The sequence below is a fragment of the Trichoderma camerunense genome (assembly GCF_050948025.1).
Source record: "Trichoderma camerunense strain CBS 138272 chromosome Unknown V8C40scaffold_8, whole genome shotgun sequence".
Taxonomy (NCBI): domain Eukaryota; kingdom Fungi; phylum Ascomycota; class Sordariomycetes; order Hypocreales; family Hypocreaceae; genus Trichoderma; species Trichoderma camerunense.
The window spans coordinates 297,542-317,688 of NW_028145362.1; the positions used below are offsets into that span (position 1 = coordinate 297,542).

The 20,147-nt window shown below is 46.6% G+C and overlaps 1 protein-coding gene across 1 annotated transcript in view; it reads right to left on the minus strand.

The window, feature by feature from the left end:
* V8C40DRAFT_287033 (amino acid adenylation) overlaps positions 1–20,147 on the minus strand; it is a gene marked incomplete at its 5' end in the record, with an annotated part of 66,075 nt that overhangs the window by 35,595 nt on the left and 10,333 nt on the right. The window contains 2 exons of the mRNA XM_083222630.1: positions 40–10,013; positions 10,107–20,094. Coding sequence (XP_083073502.1) covers positions 40–10,013; positions 10,107–20,094 — 19,962 coding nt within the window. The remainder of the gene's footprint in view (positions 1–39; positions 10,014–10,106; positions 20,095–20,147) is intronic.

Consider the following 20,147-nt stretch of genomic DNA (forward strand, 5'->3'; position numbering starts at 1 on the left):
AACTTTTGGCAATAAACCAATACACCTGTGAGAATTTACAGCTGAAGCCAGTGCTAGCTGAGAACCAGTTTGACTGATGATCTTCTGATATCGTTCAGGTGGGTGAGATGGGTCAAGAGTTGACCAGGCTGCACCAGCCTTATTGATAGCTAGGGTAGCTATGAGGAACCAAGCCGACTTTTCGAAGCATACATGAATAATATCTCCGACTTTGACTCCGTGCTCAGAAACAAGATAGTGAGCAATGCGGTTCGATGTCTCCGTCATTTCTTTATAGGTAAACGACTTATCCCAACCAGAAATGGCTAGAGAGTCACTTCTAACCAACGCAACTTCGTCAACCATTTCATGGAAGCATCGTTCAACAGCGTCGGGCGTTCTGCTGTTGAGTTTGTGAGCCTGGTCAAAATCCCAGCTACTTGATAGAGATATATCACCAAGAAGCAGGTCGCCTTTGCTAGTAAGTTCTTGAACAGCATTCTCAAAATGATAAGATAAGGCCTGCATCTTGCTTTCCGACAGGATTTGAGAATCATAATTGAGCATGAGGTTGATTGTGTTTTCATAAAGATGACCTTGGATAACAAGAGGATATGAGAAGTAATTTTTCATGATGTCTGCTTCTTCAGTGATGGAAGATTTAGCTGGGACCAAAAGCGCATCATCACTACGATAGTTCAATTGATCGATGGGTTGGATAACCAATAGTGAGGTAAAATCACAAGCTTCCTTGGCATCCAAGCTGATTTTTGAGATATTCTGTAGACCATACTGCTCGTAAGGTATCATACCCAGGGCTTGATTCTGGACACTCTCTAGGAAGGCAGATACAGTCTGTTGTTTATCAAGGCGAATTCGAGCAGGAACAGTTGCAACAGCAGGGCCAGCCATTTTAGTGATACCATTGACAGGAGCCTGACGACCGGAGATTGTGGTACCAAAGGTCACATCGTTGCTTTCAGAGTATCGAGAAAGCACAAGAGCCCATGCGGCTCGTAGGAGAGTGGCCCTGGTAATTGAAGAACCGACAGTCCGAGAGTAATTGATGGATTTCTCCAGAACATTCATAGCGTTAGGTCGAGTAGGTGTAACTGGAGGGAACGTGGCTTTCTTTGCGTCATGCAATTGATCTCTCCAGTACTTGACAGTATCCTCATTGTCAACGTCTATAGTAAACTTGACAAATCGAGCATAAGATACGGGTTGCGCTGGCTCTACACCACGATAGAGAGCATGCAATGTGTTCATCAATATTGGTACTGTCCAGCCGTCGAATATAGCATGATGAATTGACCACAAAAAGAAAATATCGCCACTACTCTGCTCGACCAATGCAAACTGAGATAGGGGGGATCCGTAAGTCATATTGACTGATCTCATATCCGAAAATGCGATATTCAAATCAAGGCTGAGTGTCCAAGTGATGGGCTCATTGATAACAATTTGAGTCGCTCGTCCATCAACAAGGACAACTCGAGTTCGAAGGTTGTCGCAAAGGGTAACAGTCTTCTCCCAGGAAGCTTTAAAGCGAGGAATGTCCACATAAGCGGGTATGCGGTAGACAAACTTGGCAATATATGAGCCAGGTTGCTTGACAGACAATGCCATGAGGCCCTCTTGCAGAGCGGTACACGGATAGGCATCCACAATGGTTCCGGAAGGCAAGCTACACTGGGAGCGAACGTCATCGGCTATGACCAATTGCTGTAATTTCCCACTGAGAAGCGAGAAGGGAGAAATCACGAGAGCTTCTTGTTCATCTTCATCCGCCTTCTTGGCACGTGAAGCGACGGCAAACAATCGCGGGTCATCGAAAATATCCTGAGCCGCCAATGAGATGCCCTTCTCACGGGACATAGTGACGAGGTGAATAGCAGTAATTGAATCACCGCCTAAGCCCAAAAAGCTGTCGTCAAGACCAATATACTCCGATGAAAGAGATAATAGTTGAGACCAAATTGCTTGAAGGTCTTTTTCCATTATTGTTTGTGGTGCGCGTTTCTTTCCTGTTTGAAGAGAATACATCATGAGCTCTTCTTGTTTAAGTCCAGCAGTTCGTCGTTTGAGGTCATTTCTATCCAATTTTCTTGAAGTAATGTAAGGCATATACCGACAAGGAATGAAGAATGTTGGAACCATATATCGCGGCAATGAGATGTTAAGCTGGCCTATCACCTTAGTGAGATGTCCCTGCAATTCATCGTTCATCTGGACAAATGGACCACTATCATCAGAGCCAGCACGAGTACCAGTAGTTCGTATTTCATCGGTAAAGCAAAAGTATGCCACCAAACTAGCACCGATGCCGGATCTGATGACATCGACAGCAACCTGTTTAACGCCGCTGAAGGCAATCTTGACGTGGTGTTCAACTTCGCCTAATTCAACACGAAGGCCGCGGATCTTGATTTGCGTGTCCTTGCGACTCACAAACTGAATAGTTCCGTCTGTATTATAAAAAGCAAGGTCGCCAGACTTGTAGAATCGATTCCAGTACTTAGTTTTTCGGTTTGGCGCCCATGCAGGAAGGTTCTCAACCGTACTAGCTGCGGTGCGAACCGGGTCGTCTAGATATTCCCTTAATATTGTTGGTCCTTGGATAACAATTTCACCTACCGCTCCAATTGGGGCGATTTTATGGGGATCTTCTGAATCAACAATCCAGCAGAAACCACCCACGGGGGAACCAATTGTTAGAGGTGACTCATCGATAGATTGCCACTCATGAATGGTAGACATCACGCAGGTCTCAGCTGGTCCCCATCCATTAAGGAGGCGGACCTTGCCAAACCAAGCATCCATTATATCTCTCGTAACAGCTTCACCTAATACAATTACTGTTTCAAGACTTGGTACATCATTAGGCTTGAGGGTTCGAATTAATGACGGTGTAAACCAAGCCCAGTTGATGCTGTTCTGTCGAATAAACTCAGGCAGCGCGTTCATCCTGTCGTGGTCTGACGGGATACATAAACACCCGCCGGTAATGAGTGGAGCAACCATTTCACCAACTGCGGCATCGAATACATATGAAGCAAATTGTAGTGTCCTGGCGCCGGAAGGAAGTCTCAGACGCTTTACAGCAGCCGTTTGTGCTGTGCAAAGGCTTCCATGCTCCATTATGAGACCCTTTGGAGCACCGGTGGACCCGGAAGTGAAAAGCACGTAAGCGGCGTTGGAGGGAGAAATTTCGCGATCAGGGCCCCGATCAGATAACTCAGCCTTGTTCAAAATTTCATCTGTAGTAGACGAAACTTCTACCACGTGCTCTACTAAGTCAACGCACGTTGAAATGTTTGAGGGCGAGACCAGAGCAAGCCGAGCTTTAGTTTGACCAACAACCTGCTGATGGCGCTGAGTAGGGTGGGAAGGGTCTAATGGAACCCAAGCACCGCCGGCTTTATTGATGGCCAGAATAGCAACCATAAACCAAGATGACTTCTCGAAACAAACGTGGATAAGCTCGTCATTCTTGATTTCATACTCTGCCACAAGGTGGTTCGCCAGTCTGTTGGCAGCCTGATCAAGTTGACGATACGTAAAATTCCCATCCCAACTGCGGACAGCAGGAGACTCCGGTCGAATCATTCTCTGTTGCTCGACGAGGGTATGGAAGCAAGATTCAATAAGCTCAGGTACTTCGTTGTTCTGACGTATAGCATACTCAATATCCCATGAACCTGACACAGACACATCCCCGAGAGTCATATTGCTGCTATCCTCCATAACAAGCTGCTTTGCGACATGCTCAAATTGATGGGCTAAAGCGAGCAATTGTTGCTCAGATAAAATGTTCGCGTCATAGATAAGGACCAAGTTAACTGAGTCTTCATACACATGACCTTGCACAACAAGAGGATAGGAGAAGTAATCTTTCATATACTCTTCCAAATCTTCGGTCGTCGCACTCATGTGTTCTAGGATGGCTTTGTTGTTGCCCGTATCAAGGAGCTTCTTCATAGGCTGAATGACTAAAAGCGATGCAAAATCACAGGCCTCTTTAGCTTCAATATTTAACTTTGCAATATTCTGTAGACCGAATTGTTCGAAAGGAATCATTTCAGAAGCTTGATTCTGAATACCCTGAAGAAATTTCGGAACAGACGCAAGCTTATCCAGTCGAACGCGTACCGGGACAGTAGCAATAACTGGGCCTACCATGTCAGTTATACCAGGAACCGGAGCCTGTCTTCCAGAAATCGCAGTTCCAAAAGTTACATCGTCGGTATCACAGTGTCGTGCGAGGACAATAGACCATGTAGCACGCAAAATGGAGGCCATGGTGATCGTAGTTTGTTGAAACTGTGGCAGTTCAATAGCTTTCTCAAAAACTCGTGTATTAGACTGCTTATTGCGGGAAAGGGCTGCAGGGAATGCCGCCCGCTTAGCATCCAACAACTGCTCGGTCCAGAAGGTCTTGGCAGCATCAGCATTAAGGGTGGTAGTATAGCTGATGAAACGAGCATAAGAGGCAAATGGGGCAGGTTGATCACCCGTGTACGCCGAGAATAGGGTGTTTAGGACCAAGCGAGTAGTCCAACCATCAAAAACGGCATGATGAATAGACCACACAAAGTAGCTGCTTCCATCGGCCTGCTCAATGAGGGCGTGGTGGCTCAATGGAGAGCCATAGACCATGTGACTCTGGCTAGCCTGGAGATATGACTCGAGGGTCATATTCGTTGTGTCATCCCATGGAGACACATCTTTCAAGATAACTTGAATAGTAGTGTCGCCTGACAGCACGATCCTAGTGCGGAGGTTGCTGCATAGTTCCATAGTGGCTTCCCACGCGGTTTTAAAGCGTGCGATATCAGTGTTCTCAGAGAGCCGGTAAACATTTTTGGCCACGTGAGAACCTGGTTGCTTGACAGTCAAAGCCATAAGACCTTCTTGGAATGTTGTCACAGGGTAGATGTCTTCAATAACGGCAGTGCTGGATAACCCACACTTGGCGCGAACTTCTTCCAGTAAAGAATCCAAATCCATCGTAGGTACCATTGAGAATGGTACCACATCATGGACTGATTGTGAAATACCCTCTTGAGCTGTTAAGGCTAATGAGGATAGCTTAGAATTAGCAAAGATGCTCGCCACAGTCAAACCAACACCAGACTGTTGTGCAAGTGCGACTAGATGAATTGAAGAAATCGAATCACCGCCAATTTGAAGGAAGCTATCATTCTTGCTAATATTGTTAGGATCGATTTTGAGCACCTGAGCCCATAAACTCGCCAGCTTCTTCTCCATGAAAGTACTGGGGGCGATGTAGTCACGCTTCACCATAGAGAAAGCGGTAAGTTCTTCTAATGATAAAGCGGTGGCAGTGGCAATTAATTTCTTCCGGTCAACTTTCATCGAGGTGATGAATGGCATTCTCTTCATAGGTAAGATAGTTGTGGGCACCATATACCCTGGAAGAGCCATCTTCAAATGCTCCATAATAGTAGTCAAAGCTAGGCGTAGATCATCGTTGAGCAAAAGGATGTTACCAGAAGATGCCATCTTTTCCTTAAACGAGATGAAGGCAATCAGGGCATCGCCAGCCTCACGATGAACCACATCAACAGCAACGTGTTTAATATTAGACAATGATCGCTTGACATGATACTCGATTTCACCAAGCTCAAGGCGTTGTCCGCGAAGCTTGACTTGTGTATCTTTTCTACCAAGATACTCCATCTCCCCGTTGACGTTATACCGAACAAGGTCACCGGTCAAATAAAACCTGTGCGGACCTGCGATCTTAGATCTGGGTAAACAGTCTATATGAGTTATGAACGAAGCTGCAGTGCGGTCGGCATCACGTATGTAGCCGCGAGCAAGGGCATTTCCTTGAATAACCAATTCTCCAATGCAACCGATGGGAGTTAGTGTATTGTAGTCTGTCGGATCAACAATCCAACAAGCGCTGTTGAAACCGCGTCCGATTACGCGAGGAGAGTCAGTAGATTTGAAATCGTGTGTTGTCGCATAATTACAAGCTTCAGCTGGCCCATAGCCATTAACCAGACGAAGGCGATCGCACCAAATCTCCAGAAGGTCTTTAGAAGAAGGTTCGCCACCAAGGATGAGCAACTGTAATGACGGAACTTGTTCAGGTGTAAAGGTCCGAACGAACGAGGGTGTTAACATAGCAGTATTTACTCGGGCTTCTCGCATGAAAGAGGGAGCTCCTTGGAGTCTTTCATCATCAGATGGCACGCAAACCGTGCCGCCAAATGAAAGAGTCGTAAAAATCTCTCCCAAACTTCCATCGAAAATATAGTTGGAAAATTGGAAGACGCGAGAAGACGGACCGAGATTATATATGCGACCGTGTCCCAAGGTACTGGTGGCAAACGCAGAGTGCTCCATCAAAACACCCTTTGGTTTACCAGTAGAGCCGGAGGTAAATAGAACGTAGGCTGCATTACTAGGCTTAGCCTTTGGTTGAAACTCTTGGAAAGCATCATAGATAGATGAAAGCTCTTCAAGCAATTGAGGTGTAAGCTCCACCATGGTAGATGTCAAATGCTCACAAGGAACAGATGATGAAGGCGAGACGATCATGATCTCGGCGCTAACTTCTCGGACCAGAGCTTCCCGGCGGTTGCGAGGATGTGATGGGTCAAGGGGCAGGAATGCACCACCAGCTTTTAGGATAGCGAGCATGGCGACGATCGCCCACGATGACTTGTCAAAACAGAACGGAACAACAGATTCAGGTCTCACACCAAGTCCATGCAAGTACTGGGCTAGGAGGTTCGAGAGACGATCCAAGGTAGCATATGTCATTGTGCCTTCATTTGAATAGATGGCCTCATGATGGGGAACCTCGAGTGCTTGTTGGGCAATAAGCTCATGTACACAAGCACTAACCAGACTTGGCTCATTCACATTATAACTGATGGCCTGCTGCAGATCCCATGGTCCGGTAACAGTTATGTTCTCCAGTTTCGCCTCGACATCCTGGGTAAGCAACTGCTGAACCACATGATCGAATTGGGTGGACAATGCTTGGAGCTGATTCTCTGCAAGAACGTTGGCATCATATATGAGCAACAACTTGACCGCACCATCATCATGTATATGAGCTTGAATAACAAGGGGATAAGAGAAATAATTTTGTAATCTCTCTTCTGTAGCATCCTTGTCAAGGTCTTGGGATTCAAGAATAGACGTTACATTACCGACAATGCTAGACATGGGCTGAATAACCATGAGAGATGAAAAATCGCAAGCATCCTTAGCTTCAAGACTAAGCTTAGAGATGTCTTGCAGACCAAACTGCTCATATGGAATCATGTCGGTTGATTGAGTCTGCATACTTTCAAGGAACTTCGCGACCGTTTGTTCAGGATGTAATCGTACACGGACAGGCACCGTAGCGACCACTAATCCAGGCATCGTTTCAATTCCAGGAACGGCAGCATTGCGCCCAGAAATGTTAACGCCAAAGGTCACGTCATTGGTATCAGAATATTTAGATAGAACAACCGCCCACGCAGCTCTTAAAATAGTTGCTTTGGTAATACCAGATGGACCTGAATGAGTAAAGTTGAGAGGCTTCTCAAGAATGCGAGTAACAGATTGGGCTGATTGAGACGACGAAAACGGCGGGAAAGAGGCACGCTTTGCATCCTGAAGCTGGTCACGCCAATAATCGGAAGCAGCAACCCTATCGATGTCCATAATATGCTTCACAAATTCAGCATAGGGCCGGAAAATGGGAGCTTCAATACCGTGGTAAATTGACTCTAGGGTTTTCGTAAGCATAGACAGCGTCCAACCATCAAATATGGCATGGTGAATGCTCAAAACAAAGTAGCTTTCTCCTGACGGTTCATGGACGATGGCGTAGCGGAGTAAAGAATCACCGTATCCCATACTAAGCGTTTGAGACAGGTACGCCTCCAGAGTCGTACTGGAAATGTCCCATCGGATTTCCTCATTTTTGATCACAACCTGTATACTCAAATCTCTGGTAACCATAAGACGAGTTCTCAGATTGCCACAAAGTTCAATAGTACGCTCCCAAGCCGCTTTAAAGGTATCGATGTCAACATTCTTGGCTAATCGATAAACCTGCCTTGCAACGTACGAGCCTGGCTGTCTAGCAGATATTGCCATAAGACCTTCCTGGAGCTTGGTTGATGGATAGGCGTCTTCTATAATGATATCATTAGGTAGATCATATTGTGCGTTTACAATGGCTGTAACAGCTGTCTGATCCAGAGTAGCACTAAGCAGACTAAATGGTGCAACCATCACGTCCGCAACATCCGATTTGAGTCGAGATGATGCCAGTTCTGCCAATTTCCAAAGCCGTGAGTCATCGAAGACATCTTTCACCGAGAAATTGATGCCGGCCTCTCCAGCGGCGGTTACCAATCGAATAGCAGCAATTGAATCTCCACCAATGCGTAAGAAACTGTCGTGGCGGCCGATTGAGTGAGGTGCAAGACCTAAAATCTTGGCCCAAATGTCTCGAAGACGAATTTCCGTCTCGGTTTCAGCAGCTTCTTTCTGAGTGTCTTCTAAAGCATAAGAATGCAACTGCTTTTGGTCTAATGCAGAAGTGAGTCTCCGGAGTCGGCCCATGTCAAGTTTGCCGGATGTTAAGAAAGGCATCTGAGAACATGGGATAAACAAAGTAGGCACCATATAACGGGGCAACAAAACGCCAAGTTGGCTAGCCATAGCATCAAGATCTCTTTGAAGATCATTGGTGAGAGGCATAAATATTGCATCTGGATCATCCGAATTCTTTTCGGAATATCCAAGGTATGCAACTAACATTGAGCCTGCTTCAAATTTGTGAACATCCACGGCAACGTGAACCAGATTCTCCGAGAGCTTGCGAATTTGGTGCTCAACTTCTCCAAGCTCTACACGGAGCCCTCGGATCTTAATTTGTGTATCCTTCCGTCCATGGTACTCAATGGTCCCATCGGGGTTATAACTACAAAAGTCGCCAGATAGGTAAACTCGATTCCACCGGTCTTGCGGCTCATGGCGTGGAGCCCAGCTGGGGACTGACTCAAGAATACTGGCATGTGTTCTTATAGGATCATCAAGATATTCCCGCAGCAGAGTAGGGCCTTGTATGACAGCCTCTCCAATGGTGCCCACTGGAGCAAGCCGCTGGGGATGCTTGGGATCAGCAATCCAGATGAAGGAAGCAACAGGTTTTCCAACCGTAAGAGGGCTCTCGGTTGCCGAATTCCACTCGTGTAAACTGCTGAATACACAGGTTTCAGCCGGACCCCAGCCATTAATTAACCTAACCTTGCCAACCCATTTCTCAAGGATTTTCTTATCAGAAGGTTCACCACAAAGGAGAATTAATTCCATATTCGGAATTTCGGCAGGCTCGAGTGTGCGAATAAAAGAGGGTGTAAAAAATGCCCAATTAACATCTTTCTCGCGCATAAATTTAGCAAGGCTATTCATGCGAATCTCATCGGACGGGATGACAAGACAGGCCCCGCGAATCAATGAGCAACAAATCTCACCAACAGAAAGATCAAACACATGAGCGCCAAACTGCAGTAGCCTCACACCGCTGTGAAGGCCAATACGAGCAGTAATAGCAGTTTGGCTAGTACAGACAGCTCCGTGCTCCATCACTAGTCCTTTTGGTGTTCCAGTACTGCCAGAGGTGAACAGTACATACGCGGCATTGCGGGGAGAAACCGATACATCTGGAGCCTGAGTACTAGGCTCTGTTTCGATAAGACTATCGTCCAAGGCCTGGCCGATTTCAAGAACAGTGTTTGATAGCTCATTACCCAAGTTGAGTTGCAAGGACGAAGCAAGAAGCAGCTTTGCTTTAGTCTGTCTTGCCACCTGTTGTAGTCTCTGCGTGGGATGCGAAGGATCAAGTGGGACCCAAGCAGCACCGGCTTTATTAACTGCAATAACTGTGACGATATACCATAAAGACTTTTCAAAGAGGCAAAGAATAAGATCATCAGTCTTTATATCGAAAGTCTTAATAAGATAGTGAGCTAAACGATTGGCCATCTGGTCTAATTGGGCGTACGTTAACATTCCATCCCAAGCGTCGATAGCAATTGCGTTCGGAGTGGAAGCTGCGTTTCGTTCGATTAGCCTATGGATACAGTCTTCGACAATCTCAGGGTTTTCCGTGTTCCACGCAATGGCCTGGTGGATATCCCGTGGGCCGGACAGGAACAAGTCTCCAAGCTTGGTGTGATCGGAATTAAAGAGTTGCTGAGCTATATGCTCAAATTGACCCGCTAGTCGATCAAGCTCATTTTTAGACAATATAGTGCTATCATAGGTAAATGTCAAGTCGATCCGATCGCCGAATAGGTGACCTTGGATGATTAACGGGTATGTGAAGTAGTCCTGCAAAAGGCTTGCTGAGTCTTCATCGCTCTCTATGGCAGGGATAAGAATATTGTCGTTATCACCATCTCCATAACTTGAGTCTAAGTGAGATCTTGGCTGGATGACTAGAAGAGATGAGAAGTCGATGGCATCTTTGATATCGGGGGAAATCTTTGCGATATTTTGTAAGCCATATTGCTCATATGGAATCATCTGCGTGGCTTGCGACTGAATACTCTCTAGGAATTCGAGCACCGTCTGCTGGTCGTCTAGTTTTATGCGCACTGGAATAGTAGCAACAATAGGGCCGGGCATATCCAGGATGTTCGCAACAGATGCTTGACGACCAGACACTGAAGTACCAAAACAGACATCATCAGTGTCAGAGTAACGCCCAAGGATCATAGCCCAAGTGGCCCGCAGGACAGTTGCCACAGTGATTGAGGACTGGGTAATGCTGGGTATTTGTATAGATTTTGTCATCATGCCAGTGATCGCCTTATGTTGCGTTTCAGATCTGGGGCGAGGCGGGTATGAGGCCTGTACTGCACCATCTAGCTGTTGAGACCAGTATTTCTTAGTGGCCGGATCTTGAACCACATCAGTTGCATATTTGATGAAACTTGAATATGGCTTCAGTGAAATATTGTTTGAACTCTGGTAGCAGTTTTGGAGTGTCTCGAGTACAAGACGAATAGTCCATCCATCGTGAACAGCGTGATGTACAGTCCAAATAAAGTAGATACCGTCTGCTCCTTGGAATATTGTATACCGAGACAAGGAGCAACCATAGGTCATTTCCACGCTACCAGCTTCAACCATGGCAACATCAAATTCGGAAGCGGCAGACATCTCAAGCTTCATATCTTCCTTGATTACTAGCTGAATGCACTGGTCGTCCAAGAGGACAATCCGTGTCCGTAATGTAGGACAGAGAGACACAGTTTGAGCCCAACTAGATTTAAACTTCGCAATGTCGGTATTATCAGCCAGTCGATAAACATGCTTGGCAACATGGGAGCCGGGGGATTTGACAGACAAAGCCATGAGACCTTCTTGGAATTTTGTACAAGGATAAGCATCTTCAATAATCGCTTCGGGTCCTAGGTTGCATTCGTCTCTCGCGCTTTCAGCAATAGGAAAGCGTCTCTGCGCGTCGTCTATCAAGCTGAATGGCTCAATGGTGACATCGTCAACAGAGTTTAGTAAACTTGCAATTCTTGCTACCGAAATAAGCCGAGGGTCGTTGAAGATATCCTTGACTGATACAGAAATGCCTTTATCTCGACAAGCACCAACAAGCTGAATTACTTTTATCGAGTCGCCTCCAAGACCAAGGAAACTGTCGTCACGACCAATTGAATCAGACGAGATACCAAGGACATTAGACCAAATCGGCTGAAGCTTGCGTTCCATATCAGTTTCCGGAGCTCTCTTACTTCCATTTTGCAGAGAGTATTCTGACAGTTGTTTGCGCGTAAGCTGGAGTGTATGGCGGCGTAATTCGTTGCGGTCTAATTTAGTGGAAGTAATTGACGGCATGAAGCTGCATGGGATGTAAAGAGTTGGAATCATATATCGTGGTAGTGTTACTCCAAGTTCACCGACGAGAACATTCAGTCGACTCTGAAGCTGTTGATCAATTGGGAAGAATGGGCTGCTAGTGTCACGGTTGACACCAGCAACACGAATTTCGTCGTTGAAGCAGATATAAGCCACGAGATTGGTACCACGCTCGTCATTATACACGTCGACGGCAATCTGGCGAACGTCTTGTAATGCAGCTTGGATGTGGTATTCCACTTCACCCAACTCGACACGAAGGCCTCGAATCTTGATTTGGGTATCCTTTCTGGAAGAAAATTGGAGGGTTCCATCAGCATTATACGAGCATAGATCACCAGATTTGTAAACACGACCCCAGTGTTGAGAATCGGGCTGAGGTGTCCATTTAGGCGCCTTGACACAAGAAGCTGCAGTGCGTTTGGGATCGGCCAAATATTCGCGAAGCAGAGTCGGACCTTGGATAACGACTTCACCTAATGTGCCGACAGGTGCTAGCTTATAAGGGTCGTCAGGGTCCACAATCCAGCAGAATCCGCCAACGGGTCTGCCTATAGTCAAAGGACTCTCGTCTGCTGACTTCCATTCATGCAAGGTACTGAAAACACAGGTCTCAGCTGGTCCCCAACCATTGATAAGGCGTACTTTGCCAAACCAAGTATTCAATATTTCTTTGGGAACAGCTTCACCGGCAAGGACAAGTACTTCTAAACTTGGAACGTCCTTAGGCGCCAGGGTGCGGAGAAATGAAGGTGTAAAGAACGCCCAATTGATTTGATGATCTCGCATATATTGGGTAATATTGTTCATTCGGATATCTTCCGATGGCACGTAAATGCAACCACCGCTAATTAATGTAGAAAAGATTTCACCAATTGACAAGTCGAACACAAATGAGGCAAATTGGAGCATTCGGACGTTAGATGTATGGCCTAATCTTCGAATTATAGCCGTCTGTGACGTACAAACAGACCGGTGGTCCATAATGAAGCCTTTAGGTGTGCCAGTCGAACCAGACGTGAACAAAATATATGCAGCTTGGTCAGGCAATACAACAATATCTGGAGCTTCGGATTCAGTCGTCTTGGCCAGCTCCCGGTCCAAGATTGGCGTAACCAAAAGCACGTTCTCAACTAAGCCTAAGCAAAGGTTGGAGTTGCTTGGAGAAGTCAGAATTAGGTTGGCTCTGGTTTGGTCAACTATCTGACGTAGGCGTTGTTCTGGATGTGATGGATCAAGGGGCACCCATGCGGCCCCTGCCTTGTTGATGGCTAGAATAGCAACAAAATGCCAAATCGACTTTTCAAAGCACACATGAATAATGTCATTTTGCTGAATTCCATAAGATGTAATAATGTAATTGGCCAGTCGGTTAGCAGCACAGTTAAGTTGGTTATATGTAAACTCAGCATCCCACGCAGATATAGCGACAGCATCAGGCCGACGCTCAGCCTGGCGTTCAATAAGCTCATGCACACATGCATTGACGATTTCAGGAACTTCGCTGTTAAAGGAAATAGACTGATCTAAATCCCATGAGGAAGAAATGGATATTGACTCAAGAGTATTCTCGCTAGCGGCATCCGCAAGCTGACATATAACATGGCCGAACTGTTGAGAAAGAGTCTCAAGCTGTCTCTCGGCGAGGATATTCGAGTCATATATGGAGATAAGATTAATGTGATCTTCATATAGATGAGCTTGAGCAATCAGCGGGTAGGAGAAGTAGTTTTGCATAAACTCGGCCTTCTCGTTTAGTTCTCCATCTGCGCGTACTAGGATAGATTTGCTGCTGTTAGAGTCTGAAATGTGCTGCATTGGTTGGATTACCAATAATGATGTAAAATCACACGCGTCTATAGCATCTTCGCAGACTTTGGCAATATTTTGCAGACCGAATTGCTCGAAAGGCACCATTTCTAACGCTTGCTTTTGAACAGCTTGTAGGAAACCAGATGCTGGCTGTGTTCGGTCTACCCGAACTCTTATAGGGACAGTCGCAACAGCCGGACCGACCATATCCATCAGTTCAGGTACTGGGGCCTGACGACCAGAGATAGATGTACCAAAAGTGACATCGTCAGTATCACTATACCGAGCGATGACTATGGCCCAAGCAGATCGCACAATAGTAGCGACAGTGATCCCAGACGAAGTCACAGTTGGAAGCTTAATCGATCTTTCAAGGATTTGAGTACTGCTAGCCTTATTAAAGACTCCATTAGAGGCCGGGAAAGTGGCTTTGCGAGAACCCTGCAAGTGCTCTTTCCAATATGACGCAGCGGCGTCTGTATCAAGACCAAGAGTATACTTGATGAACCGGGCATATGTCGGTACTTCAAGTGACTCGATGCCCTCGTAGGCCCTCTCAAGGATTCTCAAGACTTTTTGGGCAGACAAGCCGTCAAAAACAGCATGGTGAATGCTCCACATGAAATACATGTTGCCATCTGTGTGCGCTACAAGAGCATAACGGCAGAGTCTGGAACCGTAGCTCATCTCTATGCTTTGGTGTAGCTGGAGATACGAGCGGAGGTCTTGAGATTCAAGGGAATCCCACTCAAAGTCATCATGAACGATTAGCTGTGTGCTAGAGTCCCCAGTAAGGATTATTCGAGTACGAAGATTGGTGCAGGCATCCACCGTGCGCCGCCAGGCCTCTTTGAAACAGGAGACATCAATATGGCTGGGGAGGCGATACAGGAATTTTGCGATATACGAGCCAGGCTGCTTGGCAGACAAAGCCATGAACCCTTCTTGCAGCTTTGTCGTAGGATACGCATCCTCAATTCTTTGGGCTGTATTGAGACCATAGTTTTCATAGACGCTAGGAGATTGGACCAAGTCCCGAATACCGTCATCAAGGAGGGAAAAGGCAGGTATAGGGCCCAAAATGTCTTCATCCTGGTCGGCTTCGCTAGCTGTAGAGGCTATGAAAGACAGTCGTGGGTCTTCAAATATGGCATCCACAGTGAGGGTAATGCCGAGCTCACGAGCCATGGAGACCAGGCGGATAGCGGCAATCGAGTCACCACCAATACGGAGAAAGCTATCATCTTTACCAATAGTTTGAGCAGGAATGTTGAGTATCTCAGCCCACAGATGTTGCAACCGGATTTCCATAGCTGTGTCAGGAGCGCGCTTGGTGGCATCAGTCAACGAATAAGCTTCTAGCTCTTCTTGATTCAGCGCAGCAGTACTCTTGCGGAGCTTAAGCCTGTCTAATTTCCCAGATGAGATAAGAGGCATGTAGCCACAAGGAATAAAGTAGGTTGGTATCATATAGCGGGGAACCAAGACATTCAGTTTGTTAAGGACGATGTTCAATTCATCTTGCGTGCTTTCGGTCATGGGAAGGAATATATCGGTCCCTTCAGGGTCGGTGTCTAGTCCGGGTGTTTTCGTCTCATTGCTAAAGCAGATGTAAGAAACAAGATTGGCGCCAGTCTCCGTTCGGAGCACGTCAACAGCAATCTGTTGAATTACGTCAAGTGAGTTTCGAATATGATGCTCGATTTCTCCGAGTTCAACTCGAAGGCCGCGAATCTTGACCTGCGTATCCTTGCGACCAGAATAACGAATAGATCCATCAGGATTGTAAATGCCTAAATCTCCGGTTTTATAAAAACGACCCCAATTCCTATCATTTGAGCGAGGTGCCCAGTTAGGCAACGAGGTTAAGGTTGATGAAAGAGTCTTGGCTGGATCAGCCAAGTACTCACGAAGAAGCGTAGGTCCTTGCATGACGATTTCTCCGATACATCCAACCGGGGCTAGGCGTCGAGGATTCTCTGCGTCCACAATCCAGGCAAAGCTACCAACAGAGCGCCCAATTGTCAACGGTGATTCATCAGCAGATTTCCATTCGTGAATAGCGCTTAAGACACAAGTTTCAGCCGGCCCCCAACCGTTGACAAGCCTAGTTTTACCAAACCAGAGGTCGAATACATCCTGCCCAACGGGCTCGCCGGCAAGGACAATGAGTTCGAGACTTGGCACGTCTTCAGGGCGGAGTGTTCGAGCAAAGGATGGCGTTAAGAATGCCCAAGAAACTTCAGTATCTCTTATAAACTTGGCTAGGTTATTTAGACGATCATGGTCAGATGGAATGCAAATACATCCACCGTGCATAAGAGAAAGCATAATTTCTCCCACAGAAACGTCAAAAACAAAGGACGAGAATTGAAGCATCCTGACACTACTCTTCAGACCGAGTCTCTTTGCAATGTCCCGCTGACTAGTACAGAGGGCACCATGTTCCATAATAATACCCTTAGGTACGCCTGTACTGCCGGATGTAAAGAGCAAATAGGCCACATCGTTAGAAGCAACTGCAACAGCAGGCTTAACGTCGTTGACATCGTGATCACTCTTTAGTTGTTCATCCAAGGTCGAAGACACTTCAATAACGGTGTCTAGTAGCTTGGAGCATAGAGTTCTGTGGATAGAAGAAGTGAGAGCGATCTTGGCACCAGTTTGGCTCGCAACTTGTTGGAGGCGATGAAATGGATGTGCCGGATCCATTGGTACCCACGCGGCACCGGCTTTATTGATCGCGAGCACTGAAACCACGTACCAAAGAGACTTCTCAAAACACACGTGGATGATATCACCAACTTTAACGCCGTAACTGACTAATAAATTGGCAAGCCTATTAGCAGCAAGGTCAAGCTCACTGTAAGTGAGAGTGCCATCCCAGGCGTGAACAGCGTGGGCTTGAGGAGTCAGCTCAGTCTGTCGCTCGATCATGAGATGAGCGCAGTCATCAACGATTTCAGGACCATCGCCGTTGGAAGCCTCAGCGAGATCAAGGTCCCAAGAGCTAGCCACAGATATATCACCCAGCTTGAAATCTTCAACGCTAAGAAGCTGTTGCACAACACCGTTAAACTGATGAGACAATGCCAAGAGTTGTGATTCAGACAGAACGAATGAATCGTAAATTAAGACAAGCTTGATCTTATCGTCGTAAATATGCCCCTGTAAGACAAGAGGGTAAGAAAAATAGTTCTGTAGCTGATCTTCTTGATCATCTTGCTGCCAAACGGGCTCTAAAATGGTGTCGATGTCCTCCCCAGTCAGATGCTGCATTGGCTGAACTAGCATCAAGGAGCTGAAGTCGCAAGCATCTTTAGCATCAGCTCCCAAGCTTGAGATATTCTGCAAGCCATACTGTTCGAAAGGAATCATCTCAGAAGCTTGACTTTGAACATCCTGGAGATATTTTGACACGCGCTGTCCGTAATTGAGACGGACACGGATAGGAACAGTAGCGACAGTTGGACCAGCCATTTCGGTCAGACCGGGAACCGCGGCCTGCCTCCCAGAAATAGTAGAACCGAAGGTCACGTCGTCGGTATCACAATAGCGGGCAAGAATTAATGCCCAAGCCCCCCGGAAAACCGTCGCCTTAGTGATGGCCGGATTCGTAGAGGTGGGAAAGGGAATGGATCTTGTCATCATGCGTGTTTTATGCTTCGACTCGCCAGAAGTAACACCAGCAGCTGGGAAGCTGGCCCGTTTTGCGTTCTCCAGCTGGCTTCTCCAGTAATCAGCGGCCGCGTCAGTGTCCAGGTTCATGGTATAATTAATGAAGCCGTTGTACGGCGCAATAGCCAGCGAACTTCTACCCTCGTACTCTCGCCGTAAAGTCTCCAGAATAATCCTCAACGACCAGCCGTCGTGAACCGAATGATGTATGGCCCACATGAAATAATTGCTCCCATTTTGGTCTTCAAGGATCATGAAACGAGACAGAGGCGTATCATAGGTCATTCGGAACGACTGAGCGGATACGATAGCCGTGCCAATGTTATCAACCTTGGCAGTCTCCCAGGAAAGCTCTTCGTTGATCACAACTTGGAAGCAAGAGCCGTTAATCATTACAAAACGAGTGCGGAGAGCTTCAATAGCAGATGAAGTGAATTCCCACGCTTGCTTGAATTCCTCGAGATCAACATGATCTGGAAGACGATAAGTGTACTTGGCGACGTATGAGCCAGGCTGTTTAACGGATAGAACCATAAGACCCTCTTGAAGTTTGCTGCAAGGATACGCATCTTCAATTTCCTGGTATTCAGAAAGTTTAAGCTGCTTCTGAACATCATCAGAGAGAAGGATATCCCGGATTTGTTCGTCTAGAAGGCCGAAAGCTTCAATCTCTTGGATAGTAAAATCTCCGTTGATCACTTTGGCTTTGCTGGCTATGCTAAGCAATCGAGGGTCATCGAATATATCCTTCACGGTTAATAAAACTCCCTCTTCACGCATAACATTAGCCAAATGGATGGCAGTAATAGAGTCACCACCGAGGCCAAGGAAGCTATCGTCACGCCCAACTGACTCCATCGAAACATTAAGAATTTGAGCCCAAATCTGTTGTAGCTGGCTTTCCATGGGAGTCTCGGGCGCCCTCTTCTTGCCATTAATAAGAGAATACTCGGATAACTCATCGATAGACAACGCAGCAGTATATCGATTGAGCTCCTTGCGATCCAGCTTAGTGGAAATACTGGTTGGCATATAGCTACAGGGAATAAAAAAGGTCGGCACCATGTATGATGGAAGAGCAACCCTTAATTCACCAGATGCGGCAATAAGACGAGTCTGAAGTTCTTCATCAATTGACATGAATGGGCCCTTCTCTTCACTCGCAACACGAGCATCAACTGTCTTACTCTCTTTATTAAAGCAGAAGTAAGCAACGAGGTTGGAGCCATTTTCACCTCTGAACACATCAACCGCAACTTGGCAAGTGTCACCAAGAGCAAGCTGTAGATAATGTTCGATTTCACCTAATTCGACACGAAGACCGCGAATCTTAATTTGAGTATCCTTTCGAGTCGAAAATTCGATCGTACCGTCGGGGTTATAGCAGCACAAATCACCAGACTTGTAGAACCTGTTCCAATTTTGGGACTTGCGGCGTGGGGCCCAAGTTGGTAGGTCATATAGAGTTGATAGCTTTGTTCTCTCGGAGTCTGCAAGGTATTCTCGAAGCAGGGTTGGACCTTGGATGACAACCTCGCCGATAGTGCCAATTGGGGCTAGCTTTCTTGAATCTTCTGGATCTACAACCCAGCAGAAGCCGCCAACAGGCCTACCAATCGTAAGTGGGCTCTCGTCGATGGATTGCCATTCGTGAAGTGTTGAGAAAACACAGGTTTCGGCAGGGCCCCAACCATTGATAAGTCGAACCTTTCCAAACCACCTTTCAAACACATCGCGACCCACAGCCTCTCCTGCTAAAAGCAAAAGCTCTAGCGCAGGTACGTCTTCCGGTTTTATCGTACGTGCAAACGCAGGTGTGAGAAATGCCCAGTTAATTTTGTTATCCTGAATATAGTTTGACAAGTTGTTCAGGCGGGTGTTTTCCTCCGGAATGTATAGGGAGGCACCCGAGATCAAGGGAGCCACAATTTCACCTATAGATAAGTCGAAAACGAAAGCTGCAAACTGGAGCATGCGAACATCGGCTGTCATTCCAAGCCTCAGACTAATAGCAGTCTGTGAGGTACAGACGGAACGATGCTCCATGACCAAACCCTTGGGGGTACCCGTAGAGCCCGAAGTGAAAAGGACGTAAGCAATGTTATGAGGCGCCACCTTTACAACGGGGCCGGCGGTGCTAGTCATGCCGCTCTTGATAAGATTCTGGTCGAAGAATGGACTAATCTCGATGATAGAAAGGCCAAGATTGTTACAAATATCTGCATTGGACGGGGAACATAGTATAATTTTCGCACGAGTCTGACTAATGATCTGGCGCAAACGCTGCTCAGGATGAGAGGGATCAAGGGGAACCCAACCCGCGCCAGCTTTGTTGATGGCGAGGATTGCGACGAAATGCCATGCGGATTTTTCGAAGCAAACATGGATCAGTTCATCAGACGTAATGGTAAACGATAGAGTGAGGTAATGCGCCAATCGGTTAGCAGCTTCATTTAATTCACCGTAGGTAAATGTTCGGTCCCAGCCCACAATTGCAAGGGAGTCGGGTCGCTCAATAGCTTTTTTCTCTATCAATTCGTGGAGACAAGAATCGATAATTTCAGGAACTTCATTGTTGGCATTGAGACTCTGCTCAAAGTCCCAAGGACCGACAACAGAAACATCATGAAGTAGGAGGCTGTCGTGGCTGCTAAGTTGCTCGGTAACATGCTCAAAATGATAGGTTAAAGCAGTGATTTGAGACTCGGCGATGACTTTAGAGTTGTATATGACAAGCAACTCAACGTGATTCTCAT